The sequence below is a fragment of the Barbatula barbatula genome (assembly GCF_947034865.1).
Source record: "Barbatula barbatula genome assembly, chromosome: 2".
Lineage (NCBI taxonomy): Eukaryota > Metazoa > Chordata > Actinopteri > Cypriniformes > Nemacheilidae > Barbatula > Barbatula barbatula.
Genome location: NC_136767.1, coordinates 11,834,909 through 11,854,905, shown reverse-complemented (window position 1 = coordinate 11,854,905; position 19,997 = coordinate 11,834,909). Strand labels below are relative to the sequence as shown.

Below are 19,997 nucleotides of genomic sequence, written 5' to 3'. Positions count from 1 at the left end.
TTGAGAGCTAGCGGTTTTGAACGCGAATCGGCGTATTCAGAATGGCTCTCGCGGTAGTTTGATTTCACAAGCCGATCGATCTACGCAGGACGCACAACCATTGTGTAGCTGAAGGCAAGCTGTTTTAACATTTATCATTATGGCACTTCGAAAGCAAGCGGCATTATTATTAGTGTACTTCTACGCACCCCCTTAGGGACAGAGAGGGAATTCAACATTTTAAACACTTTTTTTTTGTAACAGAAACTATTGTAGAATTGTTGTTCTTAAACTAACTTGATAGACCATTAATAGACTAATATAGCTTCATAACATACTGCCATTTCTTAAAGACTGATGGGTGTAATAACATTAAAGGTGGTTTATCCATTTACTAAATTGTGAGATGAATACTAACAACATTTGTTTCATTGACTATGTTAACGGTCTTTAACATTTATGTTTTCGTTACTCGCGGAACCCCAGCATTGTTTTTCTTTTACATACATTTATGCAAAGAATATTTAGTCTAAATTATTATCTGTTCATAGCCACCTGTACATTAATGTTCATAGTATATAGCCATCTGTATATATTGTTCATAGTATATACCTACTGTCATATTTTCATAGAACTGCAAAATATTTTTATAGTCCATGCCCACTGTATTATATTCTCTCATATTGTATTCTGTATTTTATTCTAACTGTATATCCTGCACTTGCTAACTGCACTTCTGGTTAGACCTAAACTACATTTCGTTACACTGTACTTGTATATGTGTAATGACAAAGTTGAATCTAATCTAATAAGAGTTTCCTTTATCCAAATTACAGGCAACATAAAAGAAGCCTTTTCGCAGAAGAAAGCCAACAGAGAGGATTTGCTGTCAGTTTGGAAAACATGAATGAAACACAGCCACCTTAAAAACAAATATATTTGAACAAGATAAATGTATTTGAACAAAACAAGATATTAAACTCAAACTGTTGTCAGCAAAAAAAGATCAGTGTATGTTAAGCGTAAGCAATGTTTATCATTAAATAAATACAAATAAATAAGGCAATCATTGGTGAACTTGAGGGAGGGTTTAACATCACAAAATATATATACTGAAGGGCTTTATAACACAAATTTTTGATTGTAGTGTTTCTTTTTGACAACCAAATGTAACAAAACTATTTAAAATAACTAACAATTCACCAAAGCAAAGGAGTTCACTTTAGTGCAACTTGGATAGCAGCAGTGGAACTTTAATCCGTAGGTCAGACATTCAGAATCAATCCGGATCCACAACTTCAGTAAAGACGTTATCAAAGAAGAACTGGGAAACTGAAGCAGGTTCGTCACCAGCATTCAAACCAGAGTTGTGAGGACTACCCTGAGGTGACTGCAAAACAGAGATTGTTCTAAGTAAAAACAACTAATGTGGAACAAGTAAATTCATCAGTTCAAATTCTTAAAACGTATATCTATGTTGGATAAGATGTGCAGATTACAATGATTTGATACAGATCTCAGAACATTTACATTTAGTCATTTAGCAGACGCTTTTATCCAAAGCGACTTACAAAGAGTTCAGAGAGCAATAGTACATTATTACTAGTTTCAACAAAAGCTAGACCACCACCTGTTGGGAGAAGAGGGTTAGTGTACTTTTTTTCATTTGTCTGTCAAGTATGCACAGAAGTGATGTGTTTTAAGTAGTTTTTTGAAGGTTGTGAGAGATGTGGTTGACCGGACCGCATTGGGAAGAATGTTCCACCAGGAAGGAGTTGTGAAGGAGAATGAGCGGGAAAGGGATTTAGTGCCCTTATGAGAAGGCATTACAATGCGCCGCTCGTTTGCTGAACGCAGGGTTCTGGATGGGCTGTAGGGGTGTAGTAGGGTGTGAAAGTATGGGGGCGGAGATCCAGTGATAGTCCTGTATGCAAACATCAGTGACTTGAACCTGATCCGGGCTTCAACCGGTGGCCAGTGGAGAGAGATGAAAAGGGGTGTCACATGAGCCTTTTTGGGCCATTGGAAGACGAGACGTGCTGCTGTGTTTTGAACCAGCTGAAGTGGTTTGATAGCCTTTGCAGGAAGACCAGCAAGGAGAGCATTGCAGTAGTCCAACCTTGAGATGACCAGGGCCTGGACAAGGAGTTGTGCCGCATGTTCAGTGAGGTAGGGTCTAACCTTTCAAATGTTGAATGAGGCATATCGGCAGGATCGCGTTGTCTTTGCAATGTGATCATTGAAGGACAGCTGTTCATCAAAAATGACTCTGAGGTTCCTGGCTGACTCTGAGGGAGTGATAGTTAGAATGTACCTGATAATCATTCAGTGGTCGGTAGGCCGTTGTAGACACTCTTGGTGGGGATGAGGTAGATGTGGAGGTGTCTGCATCAGTAGCCATTATATTTATACGATTGAGGAGAACCTTTGGCCAGTCATCTGATGGCATGGTTGGCTCCTGAGCAGCATGTGATTCTAAACCAATTATTCCGCTATCATTTCTAAAAACACAAATCAATGCTTTGTCAGTGAATAGTACTTAATATTACTATTTCCAGGTTATAAAATAAATGTAGACATACAAAGATACGATCTGTCTTTATCAGTATATATTTATATATATATATATATATATATATATATATATATATATATATATAAAGTATTCTTACCCTTTAGAAAGAAATTTCACATTGACGGGTGTGCTGTGATGTGTTGGTTGCAAGTCATGCTGGCAAATTTCCTCTAAAGATAGCCTTGCAAGAGGGATCCTACATTCTCGAATCATTTCCTCTCCTTGTAGCCTTGTGGGAGTTTGAATAGACTCTTTCTTCTCCTTTGACGTCTTGGCTCGCTGAGGTGTTGTTGGGACAGCTTGGGTCGAACTGAGCAAATATGGTTGATTTTTTGGAGATCTTCCGGGTGATCGTAGTGTCATCTGTAAGGTACCTTTTAAGAGGCATTAGGTATAAATCAATAGCAAAAAGAATTGTGGGGGCTGACAAATAATGCATTGTGTGTAAACTTACTTTGCCTTTCAGATGAAGTTTTTGATTGTGATTGTGGCAGTTTTTCTTTCATTTTCTTAACAGTTTTATGTATGCCAGAGATGCGGTCTACTTGATGTTCCTATGAATCAGATATTTGCATTGTAATCTGAACAATGATTTTAAATGTTATTTCATGAATAACAATTTTTATAACCTTGATAAACTAAGACATAATTGTCCAATGATTATTATTACCAGTAGAAGTATTAATGTCTATACAACATAAAAACATACGTCGTTTCCATTGTCAGATGTCCTGCTATACTCTGGCAGACTTTTGGCATTTTCCACATCTTTCTGGTCTGTGCTGTTCTCTTCCTCAGAGACGGGCACAAACGCATCTGACAGCAACATATGGGAAACTCCTTCACACCAGTTCTCGATTTCATTCGAGTCAATGGGAAGTATATTACTTCTGAAAAACCATTCCTCCTCAGCTTGATCCTCCAGGGTTTCAGCAGTTTGTGTAACTGCAAGTATTAATCGCCATTTTAGAGATGACAATGTTTGAATAAAAACCCTTCATTTTATAGGATTTAATTCTTGTTCTTTAATAAAAAACAAATCAAACCTCTTCTACAGGAAGCCATATTATGCTCTGAAGACTGACTTTCACTGAAATCTCGTCTTTCTGTATTTGTAGGTCTTTCATTACAAAACTCCTCAACCTGTGACGGTTAGATTCTCATTCAAATACTTCTGGTGAAATGATCAAGATTTACTTGTTCAGTGGGTTCTTGAACACTAACCATCAATGCCTCTTTGTGAAGACTGCTCTCTGTAGTCTCGTCCGATACAGGAACAAATATATCAGAAAACACTGTGTGAGAAACACCCTCGCATGCCTCCTCAATGTCTGTTGAGTCAGTGGATGGCGATTTAGCACTACAAGGAAATTACAAAAATGTTAGAAATGTATATATTCATCCGAATATAAAAATAAAGATCAGATAAATTGTTCATACCATGATGTTGTCTTGACACCACATTGTGTTTTTTGCCATAGCGTTTGAATAGTTTCACTTTCAAAATGAGATGAGCCCTCAATCTCTTCTGAATTTGACTCTTTCTTCCTCTTCAGAGTACAAATATCCTGTTCTTTCAATGTTGAAGCTGACTGAGGCTCTGCTGAAGATGGTGCCGATTTCGCTACACTTGCCGTGGACTCTCTTTTTCTCCTTTTGGGGAAACTCATCTTTACCTTTAACAAGCCTTAAAAAGGGAGAAAGCAATTAACTAGGAAATATTGATGAATCAATTAATCCATGAATCCATGTTTTGTGTTCAAAATCACAACCTTTGCTATCCATCATATTACTATGTTACTAATGCCATGGTTTGAGAAGCTGAATAGCATTACACTACCTTTCTTTGAAGGCATTCTCCTTTTGGGTGATAAAGATGGCCCCATATTTGTAGCGTTTTGAACGTGCTGTGTTCTTGGGTGTTCTTTCAGCTGAAATACACATTAAAGGCAAATTTTGCTAATACACACAGTAAAGTTCTTTACTATACTCTATTTGCCAATTTACCAACCTGGGAACTTTCTGCTTTATGAGGGCTTCTCTTTCTTGTAGTCATCTGTTCTTTGCCCAAAACATCTTCCACTTCCTCAGTGACAGGCACGAATATATCAGCCATCACGCTGTGTGAAACAGCCTCATGCTCCCCTACCTCCTGATCTGCGTCTTTAGTGAGATTCGGCTCTTTCTCTACAGCACGGGGATCTTCACACAACTGACTAATATGTAGGAGAGAACTTTCACTGTCCATATGAACCTCATCTTTATTTTCTTCAGAAACGGCCACAAACATATCAGAGAGCACCACGTGTGACACATCCTCAGTCTTCTCCACAGATTGTGTTTCAGCACTGTGAAAATGCAACAAGCTATAATTCTTGCTCTATTGATTCTAGAACATTGAGATAAACGTGTCTTACCATGTTGATGCGAGTTGCGCAAGCTGTTGCTCTTGATTCAGGACTTCTTCAGTTAAGTTTAGTGATGTACCTAAATCTTCCTTTGTATTATCAGAGAACTCTTCTTGTTTAGCTTTTTCTTTCCCTTTATCAGACTCTTTTTTGATCTGAGGTTCTAAGGTAATCTGTTTTATGGCTGGTTGATTAGACCTTATGTCTAGATACTCCAGTATTGAAGATTCATCTTTGTTACAATTTGTCTCTGGGTCGATTTCAGGCCTCACTTGCAAAATGCCTTTAAAAATATGTAATATATAAATAAAACCTGAATATTGGCCAATTCATATTACAGATGGAAAAGTCAACTAAAATCGACTTACTTTCAGATTGTTCTGTCCTGTCTTGAGATGTTGATGTCAAATTTAATGCTTCTTCATGAGTATACAGCTCTTCAGAAAGTTCTGAAAATGTTTCCTTTTGGAAGCAGTAATATAATCAAACACATGCACACTGCTGAGCTGCTCGATATGAAAATTTTGTATAAAATACAAATGGGTAACGCCTTACTCGGTCATTGAAAGTGAGAGACGTCTCCGAACAGTCAGAGTCCCCCTGAAGTCTATTTTGATCTTCCATTTCTCCAGAGGCAACAACTAGGGCATCAACCAACACCACACGTGAAACACCCTCACAACCGTCCTCTACTTCTTCCTCGGTCTGCTCAATGGCAGTGCTGTGTAGATCAGGAACATCTGAGAAATGTCTCACCTGTAGAGAAACGCATGAGTGAATAAAAATAGTAAACTATACAACATATAAACATTTTGCATGGCCGCCTTCCTCATAGACTGGCCTTCAACTTACTGAGAGGTCAACAGCAGTATCCATGTCCATCTGCAGATCAGTTTTGACAGGACTTCCCCATGACATTGGAACCTCATCTTGTACATCTTCAGAGACTGGGACACTGGCAATCAATGGACCCTTGTGATGGGGTTGTCTCCCACTTTCTTCAGGGTTTGAAAGGATCTTAGGAACAAATGAACCAATTCTTTCTTGTACAGAAGTTTTCTGCTTGGATTCGGTCTCAGTGTGTTGTGCTATATCGCAAGATGTTGGTAAATTAATGGATTCTGTATGTTTCGGACTGGATGCGCATTCTGATTTTGACGGCCTTAGGTTTGGCTTCACCTTTATCTTGCCTTGATGGAGAGATCAGAAAGAAATGTATCCATATTTACATGAACAACAGTTCCTAATAGAAAAGCTGCACAGGAAAGAAATGATAAATTTAAACAAAAGTTCCCCTACTTCTTCTTTGAGAAGGAGCCTTTCTTTCTGTAGATTCTAACGGCTTCTCTCCTAACTTCAACACACTGGTAACATCTGTTGGCTTTAGACGAAAGTGATATTTTCATTTGAACTGCTACGAAATATATACTCGATTACCTGTGCCTTTCCAAAATAGAAAACTAGTTCATACCACAGAATCATTATATGAGAGCACCTCCTGGCTTCCTTCATCATCAAAGAAGCGCTTCTCTGAGGTTATCTGTTGCGTACTGGAATTTTTTACTGCATCCTCTAAAACAGACGAATCATCCTCCACCTTCCCAGACACACTTTTACATGGCTTCTCAGTCTCTTGTAACTTCACCTGCAGCAATGCACTGCAACAAACAATTGAGAAAGAATAATTCAATTAATGTATTCAAATAACATTTAAGTATAACTGTTTTGTATAGATAGACTAATTCTGTTTAAAGAACAGTTCACCCACAAAGGAAAATTCTGTCTTCATTTACTCACACTCAACAGTTCTTGGCCACCATAGACTACCACAGTAGGAAAATGCTTTATAAAATTCTTTGCTCTGTTGAACACAAAATAAGATATTTTGAAGAATGTAGGAAAGCAAACAGTTCTGGGACACTTTTAACTGCCATTTACTACTATGGTAGTCAATGGCGGCCAAGATCTGTTTGATAAGAAGTATTCTTTCTCGGTGTTCATCAGAACAAAGAAATTGATACAGATTTGAACAACTCAAGGGTGAGTAAATGATGACAATTTAGATTTTTGGGTGAGTTGTCCCTTTAATGAAGGAAAGTGTACCTTGAATCTTCGAATGTGGAGGGAAGAAACTGTGAAACACTTGAGGACAGATGAGGTGTGTGAACTTCCGCTGGCTGTAGTTCATAAGTGAGAATCTCCTGATCACTACAGGAAGCTTCTTGAAACAGCTGAGAGGTGGGAATCTCATACAGAGTTAAAATAAAGGTGGGCTCCTCCTCTGAAAACAATAAATGTTTGGAAAGAAAATACATTAAGTTTGTACTTGCAATTGCATTACTATTTGTAATATTTTAACTTTATGTGACTGGATGCACCTGTCTCTGCTCCAGCTGAATCCAGGATATCAGATTTTGCATTTCCACTACAATCCTGACATAAAATATAAATCAGATTAAATAAGCTTTATTATATCAGATAAAATAGCGAAATTAGACGTTTGAGAGGATTTCTGACCTCAGGAGCTTTTAAAAGGTTTTCTACTTTGTCCTCCTCAACTGAATCCGAGATTGAATGCTGAATCTTTTCCATGGAACATACATTCTCCTCACAAAAGCTGACTGATCTCTGGCTGTCTTCAGTTGTGGTCTCACAAAACAGCATCCTGAAGAAGCATTTAAATGAATAAGTTCACTACTCAACATTTTTCTTAGAATTTCTATCAGTAAATAATCTTAAAATACTATCAATAATGTACATACGTGTTCATATCACAAGTGTTGCTTGGGTATTTAGTTGTAGCTTCAGAAAAAGATGCACCAAGAGCTTCTGTTGAAACCTGACTGCGTGTATCAGGTGGTGCTATTAATACATCAGTGAGAATCGGGTCTATGAGAAACAATAACATGAGCAGACTGGTTATGGCTTTTATTGCAAATAAGCAAGGGTGTCTAGTCAGTTTTAGAATTTTCCACAGAAACGCTTAAAAAGTCCAAAGAAACTTTACACATACCACTTGTTTCTTTGTTATCAGTGAAAGTGTCCTTCAATGGAACTGTCGGATCTATAGTTTGTCTTGGGCCAAGTATCTGGACAGGAGACAGGGTATCCTGAGCTTGTTTACAATTTGCCTCATATGACACAAGATTATCTTCTATTGTGATGTTCTTCTTCATGCTCAGATCCAGCTCACAATGCATTGCTTCAACATGGCTCTGATGTCCTCCGACATCGTAAATGTCACTCGCTGAATCTAAGCCAAGATAAGATCACAATCGATGGTAGTGAAACTGACCATATATATATATATATATATAAACGCTGTTAATATGAAAAATGTCTCACCTTCATGAAGTTCTGTGTTCTGTTGAGAACCTTCAGTCGATTGTTTGAAACAGCTGTACATATATCACACCAAAAGACACTATGAAGAACATTCTAGCCTCTCGGTTTTATTCATATATTTTGTTGACAGCACACACCTGGCTGGAACAGTCAGCTCCAGAGGTTCCTCAGTCATTGATTCCGAATGGGAATCACAATCCTCCAGATCAGTTATTTGCTCTTTATTCTCCCAGGTCTCGGACAGAGCTAGTCCAAGCGGGTCTATGCATTCAGCAACATCTGCAAAAGTGACTGTGTTGTAAAATTTAGTTTGTTTTACATTTGTTTCAAACATTAAATCGTGAAAAGTGGTATGGCACACCTTCATCTGACAAAGTGGTGGGAAGATCTGGACTCTCCAAGGAGGACAAAATCTCCTGGACAACATTCTTGCTCACTGTTGGAGTTTCTTCTGTAAAGAAGAAGTGTTACAGTATCAAGTAAATTACAGAAACTAAACAATCATGATGCATTTATACAACTGGAAACTAAATCTTACCATCTGATGTAAAGGAAAATTCATCATCTATTGTGGTTTTGATATCATCCAGGTTCTATGAGAAAAACATTTGTTGAAAGTCTAATATTCATCATACCATGAGATGACACAACGATGTGACCCTTACAGATTCATTCACCCTCAGATCCTGAAAGTCCTCCTTTAAAGTCTCAGAAGATGTGGGATGTTCGTCTGGACTGGCCGAGCATTTATTAAGGGCAGTCGTTGTGTCTTCCATAGGACAGGAACGCAGGCTGTCTGGATTGTTTAAAAACAGAATATCGTTTCTTTCAGTGGAGAACATGCAACAAAACTGACACACATTGCATGAGTGCATTTAATTCAGAATCACCTTCGCTGTATTCTGTTGTCTGCAAGTTCAGAGGCTTTCCCTCGGCCTGTTGTGACCTGCTCAGATTCGGTGTGGGCTTGGTGAACATTCTCCTTTTTTGTGCAATGCATTGCTGGGGGGAAGTAGAGGCAGAAGCCTTCATCCCAGGATATTGAGAGACCTTCTCCTCTAGAGTAACACCAGAAGCAGACTTCTCCACAGGAAAATCCATATGCTCCTTCACCTGCAGATTAAAATAACATTTATGTCAGTTAACTGTTATTAATGCTAGCTGGTTCCGGATTAACAGATAATAATTGAAAGGATTTTTTCTTATACTGACAGATTTGACTTTGGAAGATACAGCATCTAGGTGACTCTCAGAGGCTGATGAATTATCTTCAGTAGCTTTTGGATGGTTTTCAAGGTAGCGGTGCACTTCTTCATGAGACACCATTACTACTGGTCTTTTCAAAAGCATCTGATCTAAGGAGAAATTAAGGAGCGTTTCATTCATTTTCAACAGCAATTATGACTAGCAACGTAATATCAGACATCAGATGTTTGATATTAAATACTTAAGAGGTCCAGTGTGTTTTCTTTTGAGGATCCATTGATAGAAATGCAATATAATATACACAACTATATGCATTATGTTTTTATTACCTTAAAATTAGCAATTCCCAACCTCACCGCTAGATGCTCTAAATGTCATACACTGGACCTTTAAAATACTTTTAATAATATAATAGATTTAAAATAGCCATAGAGGGTCTAATTCATGTTATTGTTAGGAAACACAAGACCGCTTTCTGCCCAAAGTCGTCGTACTGAACTAGTAACACACCAGTCACTACAAAGAATCATGCACACAAATATATGCACACTAATAAAACTCAGAAATAATGGAAATTGTGAACCTACCATTTCCTTCGGTCGAAACCTCTGTCTGAATGCTTAAATCCTAAAGAAAAAAATATCTCCATAGGTATATCTATAATATCTTTGCATCTGTTGAACTGTTATGCCATGAACATAAACTAAGGCTTTAATATGATCAGTAATATTTATAATATTGATATAATCAATAACATTCAATACAACAAAACGTGTAAATCCCATTGTAAAATACAATGCACTTATAAACAATAAATAAGTATATTTATTGCAAACATCAATGTATAAAGAGCATAAACCTTATTATGTGAAATGTACTGTAAATGCCCCTGATATCTGTCGCCCCCGAGTTAACAACAATATAAAGAGAACAAAAATGTAATGAACTGCTTTATTTACTGCGGTTGTCTATTATTGATAATTCAGGTTAAAATGATGCAGTTCAAGTCACTTGTTTGTTTTACCTCTTCCGTGTGTTGGTCTGACTTCATCTGTTTAGATTCTAGGGTGTCATCCTGACAGGCCAGAGCAGTCATTGTCATGTGCTCTGCTGATGGATCTGAGACAATCTGACACTCGTCCATCTTTCCCATCTCGTTCCTCTCTCTTTCTGAACCAGATAGATTCCGTTTGACCTTTTCTGCTCTCGTCCGCCGACCAGGAGAACCCTGCGGGCTCTCAGCGTTCTGTGACTGGTCTGGGCTTACAGACCAGCCATGTGTCTTTTTAAGCCTGATTTATTCACAAAATAAAATCGTTAAAGCATTACTTGAACCAAAAGACATTATGAAGAACATTCTAGCCTCTCGGTTTTATTCATATATTTTGTTGACAGCACACACCTGGCTGGAACAGTCAGCTCCAGAGGTTCCTCAGTCATTGATTCCGAATGGGAATCACAATCCTCCAGATCAGTTATTTGCTCTTTATTCTCCCAGGTCTCGGACAGAGCTAGTCCAAGCGGGTCTATGCATTCAGCAACATCTGCAAAAGTGACTGTGTTGTAAAATTTAGTTTGTTTTACATTTGTTTCAAACATTTAATTGTGAAAAGTGGTATGGCACACCTTCATCTGACAAAGTGGTGGGAAGATCTGGACTCTCCAAGAAGGACAAAATCTCCTGGACAACATTCTTGCTCACTGTTGGAGTTTCTTCTGTAAAGAAGAAGTGTTACAGTATCAAGTAAATTACAGAAACTAAACAATCATGATGCATTTATACAACTGGAAACTAAATCTTACCATCTGATGTAAAGGAAAATTCATCATCTATTGTGGTTTTGATATCATTCAGGTTCTATGAGAAAAACATTTGTTGAAAGTCTAATATTCATCATACCATGAGATGACACAACGATGTGACCCTTACAGATTCATTCACCCTCAGATCCTGAAAGTCCTCCTTTAAAGTCTCAGAAGATGTGGGATGTTCGTCTGGACTGGCCGAGCATTTATTAAGGGCAGTCGTTGTGTCTTCCATAGGACAGGAACGCAGGCTGTCTGGATTGTTTAAAAACAGAATATCGTTTCTTTCAGTGGAGAACATGCAACAAAACTGACACACATTGCATGAGTGCATTTAATTCAGAATCACCTTCGCTGTATTCTGTTGTCTGCAAGTTCAGAGGCTTTCCCTCGGCCTGTTGTGACCTGCTCAGATTCGGTGTGGGCTTGGTGAACATTCTCCTTTTTTGTGCAATGCATTGCTGGGGGGAAGTAGAGGCAGAAGCCTTCATCCCAGGATATTGAGAGACCTTCTCCTCTAGAGTAACACCAGAAGCAGACTTCTCCACAGGAAAATCCATATGCTCCTTCACCTGCAGATTAAAATAACATTTATGTCAGTTAACTGTTATTAATGCTAGCTGGTTCCGGATTAACAGATAATAATTGAAAGGATTTTTTCTTATACTGACAGATTTGACTTTGGAAGATACAGCATCTAGGTGACTCTCAGAGGCTGATGAATTATCTTCAGTAGCTTTTGGATGGTTTTCAAGGTAGCGGTGCACTTCTTCATGAGACACCATTACTACTGGTCTTTTCAAAAGCATCTGATCTAAGGAGATATTAAGGAGCGTTTCATTCATTTTCAACAGCAATTATGACTAGCAACGTAATATCAGACATCAGATGTTTGATATTAAATACTTAAGAGGTCCAGTGTGTTTTCTTTTGAGGATCCATTGATAGAAATGCAATATAATATACACAACTATATGCATTATGTTTTTATTACCTTAGAATTAGCAATTCCCAACCTCACCGCTAGATGCTCTAAATGTCATACACTGGACCTTTAAAATACTTTTAATAATATAATACATTTAAAATAGCCATAGAGGGTCTAATTCATGTTATTGTTAGGAAACACAAGACCGCTTTCTGCCCAAAGTCGTCGTACTGAACTAGTAACACACCAGTCACTACAAAGAATCATGCACACAAATATATGCACACTAATAAAACTCAGAAATAATGGAAATTGTGAACCTACCATTTCCTTCGGTCGAAACCTCTGTCTGAATGCTTAAATCCTAAAGAAAAAAATATCTCCATAGGTATATCTATAATATCTTTGCATCTGTTGAACTGTTATGCCATGAACATAAACTAAGGCTTTAATATGATCAGTAATATTTATAATATTGATATAATCAATAACATTCAATACAACAAAACGTGTAAATCCCGTTGTAAAATACAATGCACTTATAAACAATAAATAAGTATATTTATTGCAAACATCAATGTATAAAGAGCATAAACCTTATTATGTGAAATGTACTGTAAATGCCCCTGATATCTGTCGCCCCCGAGTTAACAACAATATAAAGAGAACAAAAATGTAATGAACTGCTTTATTTACTGCGGTTGTCTATTATTGATAATTCAGGTTAAAATGATGCAGTTCAAGTCACTTGTTTGTTTTACCTCTTCCGTGTGTTGGTCTGACTTCATCTGTTTAGATTCTAGGGTGTCATCCTGACAGGCCAGAGCAGTCATTGTCATGTGCTCTGCTGATGGATCTGAGACAATCTGACACTCGTCCATCTTTCCCATCTCGTTCCTCTCTCTTTCTGAACCAGATAGATTCCGTTTGACCTTTTCTGCTCTCGTCCGCCGACCAGGAGAACCCTGCGGGCTCTCAGCGTTCTGCGACTGGTCTGGGCTTACAGACCAGCCATGTGTCTTTTTAAGCCTGATTTATTCACAAAATAAAATCGTTAAAGCATTACTTGAACCCATTACTGGATTGTTTTAACAGAATGGGCTAAAAGAATGGACTGTGATTTACCTTGGAGGAGTTCTCTCTAGAACAACAACTGCCTGTTTCTGGAGCTGACTATCTGCAAGACTGTCGACTTGGAACTACAAGAATACAAAAGTTTCAGGATTATCCATATTATGTGTGATATGTTTACAATGGCTTTTGCCAGGGAAAAACAGGTTTCCATTACATTATGAATTTTGCAATGACTTCAATGTACATTTTTATAGTGCTACATTCCAGTGATGACTAATAAAATAACTTTATATTGATACAGTGGCCTTACATTAACAGTTATTTAACACACCTCACTGTCCGTTTCTCTGCATTTTGCATCTTGACCTTCTGGTGCCGCATCTTCATCCTCCACTGGTGCATTTGAGACAGAGCATTTTTTTGCTTTTCTTTTGGGTATTTTTGGCAAAGGCCTCTTGCTCCTTTTGGAAATATGTTGTGGAGTCTCCTCCTGAACTGCTGTGTCTTGAGTGTGTCTTGATATTTGAAGGCAAACATTTACAATTAGAAGACTGGAAACTTAACTGCTGAAAAGCAATGCTCTGATCTAGGTTACACAACTGAACATACCCCTGATCCTTTTCAGCATCAGGTCCTGCTGTTGAGACTTCACTACTAACATCATTCAGATCATCTCCAGTACACTCTGTGAAAAGCATCAGAATGTGAGGAACTTTGCAAAAATCATTAAAATGTCAACTTTTAGTGTGTGCCAATTAGAAAAATCCCCAACCTGCAGAAGATTTTTTGCTCTTTTTGCTTTTGCCTTTTCCTTTTGCAGTTTCCCCCTTACACTTTTTAGAGCGCTTGCATGTCTTCGATGTATCAGCAGCCTTGTCCTCTATACTGGCTTGACAGTTTTCTCCTTCAAGATCAAGAGATTCTTCATCTGTGACTGTAAATGCATCAAAAGAAAGAATATTCAGAAATACATCAAAAGTAAAAACATGTATGTTAAAGCGATAGTTCAACCAAAAAAATCAAAGTCATTAATTACTCACCCTCAAGTTGTCCCAAACCTGCCTAAATGTCTTGGTTTGAATGAACTCAAAGATATTTGGCAGAATGTTAACAACTGAGACTTCTGGGGCACCATTGACTAGCTAAAATTATTGTATTTTTTTGTTCTGTTGAACACAAATGAAGATATTATTAGGAATTTAGGAAAACAAAACCGTTCTGGGGCACCTTTGACCACCATTTTCATTTGTTCTTTCTACTATGGTTGTCAATGGTGTCCCAGAAATCTCAGTGCCTAATTAATATAATATATATTTACATTTATTTAGGTTTGGAACAACTTAAGGTTGATTTTTGGGTGCACTATCCCATTAAGAGCACCACTGAATCACGGTGTAAATGCTTTAAGGGTTATAATGGTATAATGGCATGGTAAAAACTAATCGGTGTCAGCTCATGTTCAGAAACCTTTAACTGTCTTTTTGTTCCTTTTTGTCTTGCGTTTGTCTTCTAGCTCTTCACACCTCTTCTCTTCACCCTTTCTTGAACGTCTCCGTTTCTTTTTTGATATGGTGGATAATGATGGATCTTCATTCTCAGCATTCACAGAGTCATCCTCCACTTGTAAAGAGTTACTTTCTTCACCTTCATGTGAGCATTTACCCCAAAACACACACATCAGTATGTGTGTCCAAACAGGCCTTTTGAAATCACACTATACTTTCCAAAAATATATGCACGCTTAACTATAAGTATGCATAATGTTATAAAATGCAAAACCTCAGATGTCAAATAAAAAAAAATTCAGGTATTGAAAAAAACACTGTACTTTTATATACAGTGTTGTATACTTAGTTGACAAACACTTTTTATTGGTTAGATTTTGCAAAGCCCAGCTATTAACAAAGAACAACTAAAAATAATGATTTATGGCAAAAAATTAACTAATCACAAAATGTGTAGATACTATATTTCAGAAAGACTTAATATATAATGCGATATACTTAATCTGTACTGATGAAACAATTATTTTTTAAAAATCAGGTTACCTTTTTGGGATTTCTTCTTCTTTCGCTTGCATGTTTTCTCACCAGATGACCCTTTGGGCTCAGACTCTCTTTTGCGCTTACGCTTTTTGCTAGTGCTGGATGTAACGTCAGATACCTTCACATTATTACCGTCTTCATTCTCCTTTTCTAAATCAAGAGAGTCATTATCTCCAATGTCCACCTCATCCTGAATATCATCATCAATGTCTTGATCCCCATGCTTTTTGCGTTTTTCGCCACCTAAGAAAGAATTTGTCATGGAGTGACCACAGCATAATAATAGCTTTGTGTGATAAAAGAGAGCAGAACATTACAAGATTTTTTGAACTGAAGTAAATGCAGGCACAAAGATCTGTTATTTTACCACATCTTAATACATTTTCATTAAAACATGCACATTTAGAAAAATGTTCCATCTTTCAAAAAACTTGTGGAACTGCATTACCTTTGCCTTTATTTTCTTTATTGGGTTTAACAACCAGTTTAATTGATTTGCCTCTTTTTTTGTCATTCTCCAAGACCTTCTTCAGCAGAAAACTGAAAAACTCATTGTCAAACGGCCTCTTGTTTTCTAAATTAAGAGTCAGAGCAAAGACTGTAAAATATTTATTTCGAGATATCGATGCAACAGTATCAATTATTTTAACAACATAGTATCATGGATGCATGTGGCCAGAATGTACAAAGGACTCACTGAATGCTTTATCCACTCGCCATGCATTTGTTTTCTCCTCTTTTTTAAATTTATTCTGCCAAAAAGACAATTAAACATTTGTAAACTTTAGTCAACCTAATGTAATTAAATTTAATGTGTATAAAATGCATTCAAAAATATCATAGTAAACTGTGAAGAAAACAAATAACATACCTTAATTTCAGCTCTGCTTCGGTGAGTCAACAGCTGAGCCACCAAAGAGAAGTCTGTTCCGACCATACTAATGGCCAAATAAAACATATCTGTCTCTAAACCACAAACACACAACTACTTTAAAAGAACAGTTCATCTAAAATGAAATTTTTTGTTATGGCTATACAGTTTTTAAAACAAGTCTTGACAGTTCTAATGGTCATACCTCTGACAGACCAGCTTTTCACATGATACCTCTTTCTGAAGCTCATGTATGTTGTAGTACTGCCTCTCTCAAACAGTGGAGTTCCATCCTCCACAACTGTATCAGATGTCCTCTGGACACGCACTGTCAAACTAATCACAACACATATCCGTCACTAATTACTGACAAATATGCATAAAATATTATGCAAATTCCCTGCACAACTGTTGTGCTAGCAGGTCATGCATCATCTTAGGTTAGTGTGTTAACCATGACATTAATGTGTCTGAAGAACATGTTTGTGGGTATTGCAGTAACAAAGAAAAAGAGAGAGGAAATCTTATTATGAGATTTGGAAAGATCAACTGTACAGCTAAGAATAAACAGTGTCACACCCTTATATTTGCCATTGTGTTGGCATACTTTATGACGTCTAATTTATGAAACCCCTGAACATAATTTGTGAGTCTCGTCAGACTGATTTCTATTGGCAGTGAAGGTAAAGACTACAACTTCACTCAATTTTGCAACCTCTAGAGTGGAAAATACATACTGAGCCTTTAAAATATGTACAGGTCACTGTTAGCTTTGCAGATTTATTATTTCCCTTTTAGGAATTGAAATGTACAGATTGCTTATGGTCACCTTCCCATACCTGTCTTCATCTAAAATCAGCGCGCCATCCTCTGCTACCTTGACTTTGGGAACCATCAAGTCGTCATCATCCTCATCTTCCTCCTCTTCTGGTTCTGGCAGTTTTGGTAGCACCCTGAAATGATTAAACAACATTGAAAGGCATTGCCTCATTTGTTCCAGTGTAAAACAAAAAAGTCTATTTGAATATTGGGTCAATATATTTGTGGGAGCAACTTTTACCACATTTTTTATAATTATGGACCCTCTTTTACAATATATATACAGACAACAGTCTCATTTACCTGCTTAGGTTACACCAATTATTATATATACTACTGTGTGTTATTAAATTTCACTTACTTGGGTGATGGTGGGACAACAGTCTCTGCTGGAGCCTCCTCCATGGAAAGGGAGGACCTGTTCATTAAAACACATTCTTCAATATCATATTTCTAAAATATATATGGGTTGTTTTGGCCATGTCACACAAGATAAAAGTAAACCTAATTAGTGTTATCATTACTTAAAATGATGTAAATGATTAAACATTTCCTTATCTTACATAGAACTGTTGTTATAAAAACAGCTTTTAGATTTTTTAACTAAATCTTAAAATGGTCTGTCTAAAGCATTGTTCAATAAATACAGCTTCCATAGATTAAAAAAAGAAAAGAGTAAAAATGTTAAGAAATACCTTTGGTATAATTTTAAGAGTTTTGTTTGTTAAACGGCAAAATAATATAATTTCAGTCATCATACCATGTGGTATTTTAGGGTGAACAGTTTCAACTTACTTCATGGGGTTTGATTCTGGTAGGTAGTAAATGAAGTCAGCTAGGGTCATTTTGCTAAGATCCACTTCATCGCTGTGCTCACACATACGCCTTCCACTCTTTCGTGTCTTTTGAGTCGTGAAAAACAAAAGTTTACATACGTTTCAATTCACTATTCACTTTCTTCTTTCTATGGACTGAGGATTTAAGTCAGCATCTTGCTTCAAAAAGTCACACAGGATTGGAAAAAGTGGTACAGAAGTGTATGGACTATCGTTCAAATGATTTACCATCAATTCTTTCCTCCTCTCCCGCTTCATTAGTTCTTTCAGCTTGAGGGACCTCAAAACTCGCTGCTTGTCAGACATTTCAGAATCCTTTAGGGGAGAACCTGGTCCAAAACAACGTGACAACTTTATACATGGCGATAAGAGGGTTGAAGATCGACTGACTGCTTCCTGGGCCCCAGAACGGGATTTTTTGGGAGTATGACAGAGCTCTTGTTGAAGCTGTGTAGACGATGGAGATGTATTCTGGAAAGAACGGCCATGACTAGGTGAAGATGGAGGGCTGTTGATTGTTGCATTAGTCTGTTTAAGGATGGAATCTGACAATGTAGAGTTTTGGGAATCATCTCTGCTGGTCGCAGCTGGGATGGGGGGCTCAGGAGAAGACTTGGATGGCACCGACGGAAGAGAAGCATTCGTCCCAGTGGATGCAGGGGGAACAGAACGGACTTTGGGTCTGGCTAGGTTTGGGGTGGCAGAAATCCGGCTCCTCCTCTGAAGTGCTGTAGGTGTAGTGGCACTAGAGGGCACTCTATCACTACTGAAAATCACCAAACATGCACTTCAAGTTCAAAAGGTTCATATCCATTGCTCTATGGTATTATTGAGCAAAACAATAACAACATGACAATAAAAGTGTAAACATGGTACAACATAACGGTCATGTCAGAGTGGGGGTGCTGTCAGTATATGTGCTTACATGTTAACAGATGCTTTCTCTGAGGGACAGCCGGGAATATTTCCATCTCCTGTTGCCACAGCAGGCCCTTTCACTTCCAGGTGAGACTGTTGAGAGGCTGACGGTGTGTCTGTTTTCTCCCGTGGTTGTGTTTGTTGGGTGTTGTCAACAGCTGCTGACTCTTGGGAAGTCTTGCTTTCTACTGTAGGGGCCACAGCTCGACCCCCCGGCCTGACATTAGGCTTAATACTAATCCTTGCTCTTCGCATCTTTGATGGGGAACTGTGGTAAAACCAAGAGGTACACTGAGTGATTCACATGACTGAGTAAAAGTTGCACCAGCTGACTACATCCACGATAATACTATCACACAAAAATGCTGTTTCTCGGACACAGCACATCAAACCGTTCCAACTTTGGCATGTGGATTTGGCGCTGAATGATTGATGTCATCAACTGGGTGTTGGCTGTTGTCTGGGGGTTACTTCTTTTAAAGAATAGCATTGTCAAGGTATTCATTGTATCAACACGTAACTGTGGGCACGTGTATTTAAACACAAACACAAATACAAGGGCAACTTTGACTCATAAGTCTCGTTTTGAACAGGACAGACTGACTTGAAAGAAGCCTCAAATTATGCAAGCGGATGTCTACGTCGATTTCTATTGGCAGCTGTTACAGAAATGACAAGCGATAAACGATAAACGTTAAAAAGTGTATTGACAACAGAAAGGTTTTTAGTCTTACTTCCGTTCACACGCCCCTGTAACTCTTTCACTGTGATTTCGGAGTTAAACGGTGTGTTTGTGCCCGCCGCATGATACCCCTGCAGTAACTGCACTTCGCACCGGCCGGTCTCACCACCACGCCGCTCTTCTGTCAGCTCTTTAAGAGAAATGCATTGTGGGTATTGTAGTTTTACATGGTCTTACTTTGCTAGGATTTCCCTAGAAAAAAACTTCTACTCCCACAAGCCTTTGAAAATCAGCTGTGACTGGTAGCATGCACGTGGAGCATGTAATTAAATTAAAATAGCGGATCCACAGTAGTATAAAAACATGGGTGTAACACGCACATATTTCGTCTTTCTAAAAACATCTGTTTAGTGTTAAAATAACACATATTTTATCATAGACTCCTAGTCCACAGTTACTCTTTTTAGAATATCATACTACAGACACCACTTGTACTATTTCTGTA

The 19,997-nt window shown here is 37.9% G+C and overlaps 1 protein-coding gene across 1 annotated transcript; it reads right to left on the bottom strand.

Annotated features, from left to right (window-relative positions):
- Window positions 1-759: 759 nt before the first annotated feature.
- Window positions 760-19,700, bottom strand: bdp1 (BDP1 general transcription factor IIIB subunit). The gene is made up of 46 exons (XM_079484494.1): window positions 19,545-19,700; window positions 18,818-19,078; window positions 18,121-18,658; window positions 17,852-17,958; window positions 17,418-17,474; window positions 17,077-17,190; window positions 16,443-16,573; window positions 16,238-16,332; window positions 16,064-16,118; window positions 15,815-15,940; window positions 15,370-15,609; window positions 14,789-14,965; window positions 14,094-14,255; window positions 13,931-14,006; window positions 13,653-13,836; window positions 13,373-13,446; window positions 13,009-13,276; window positions 12,572-12,611; window positions 11,991-12,133; window positions 11,669-11,891; window positions 11,444-11,574; window positions 11,317-11,371; window positions 8,669-8,758; window positions 8,445-8,586; window positions 8,308-8,360; window positions 7,976-8,215; window positions 7,725-7,851; window positions 7,480-7,627; window positions 7,341-7,395; window positions 7,066-7,243; window positions 6,434-6,620; window positions 6,262-6,343; window positions 5,815-6,152; window positions 5,518-5,718; window positions 5,331-5,424; window positions 4,972-5,245; window positions 4,566-4,902; window positions 4,395-4,485; window positions 3,995-4,241; window positions 3,779-3,914; window positions 3,601-3,697; window positions 3,264-3,499; window positions 3,009-3,108; window positions 2,652-2,928; window positions 2,294-2,480; window positions 760-1,369 (listed from the first exon to the last, which is right to left on the bottom strand). The coding sequence occupies exons 2-46, from the start codon at window positions 19,063-19,065 to the stop codon at window positions 1,259-1,261; spliced, it is 7,272 nt and encodes a 2,423-aa protein (XP_079340620.1). The 5' UTR covers window positions 19,066-19,078; window positions 19,545-19,700; the 3' UTR covers window positions 760-1,258.
- Between the last annotated feature and the right edge of the window lie 297 nt (window positions 19,701-19,997).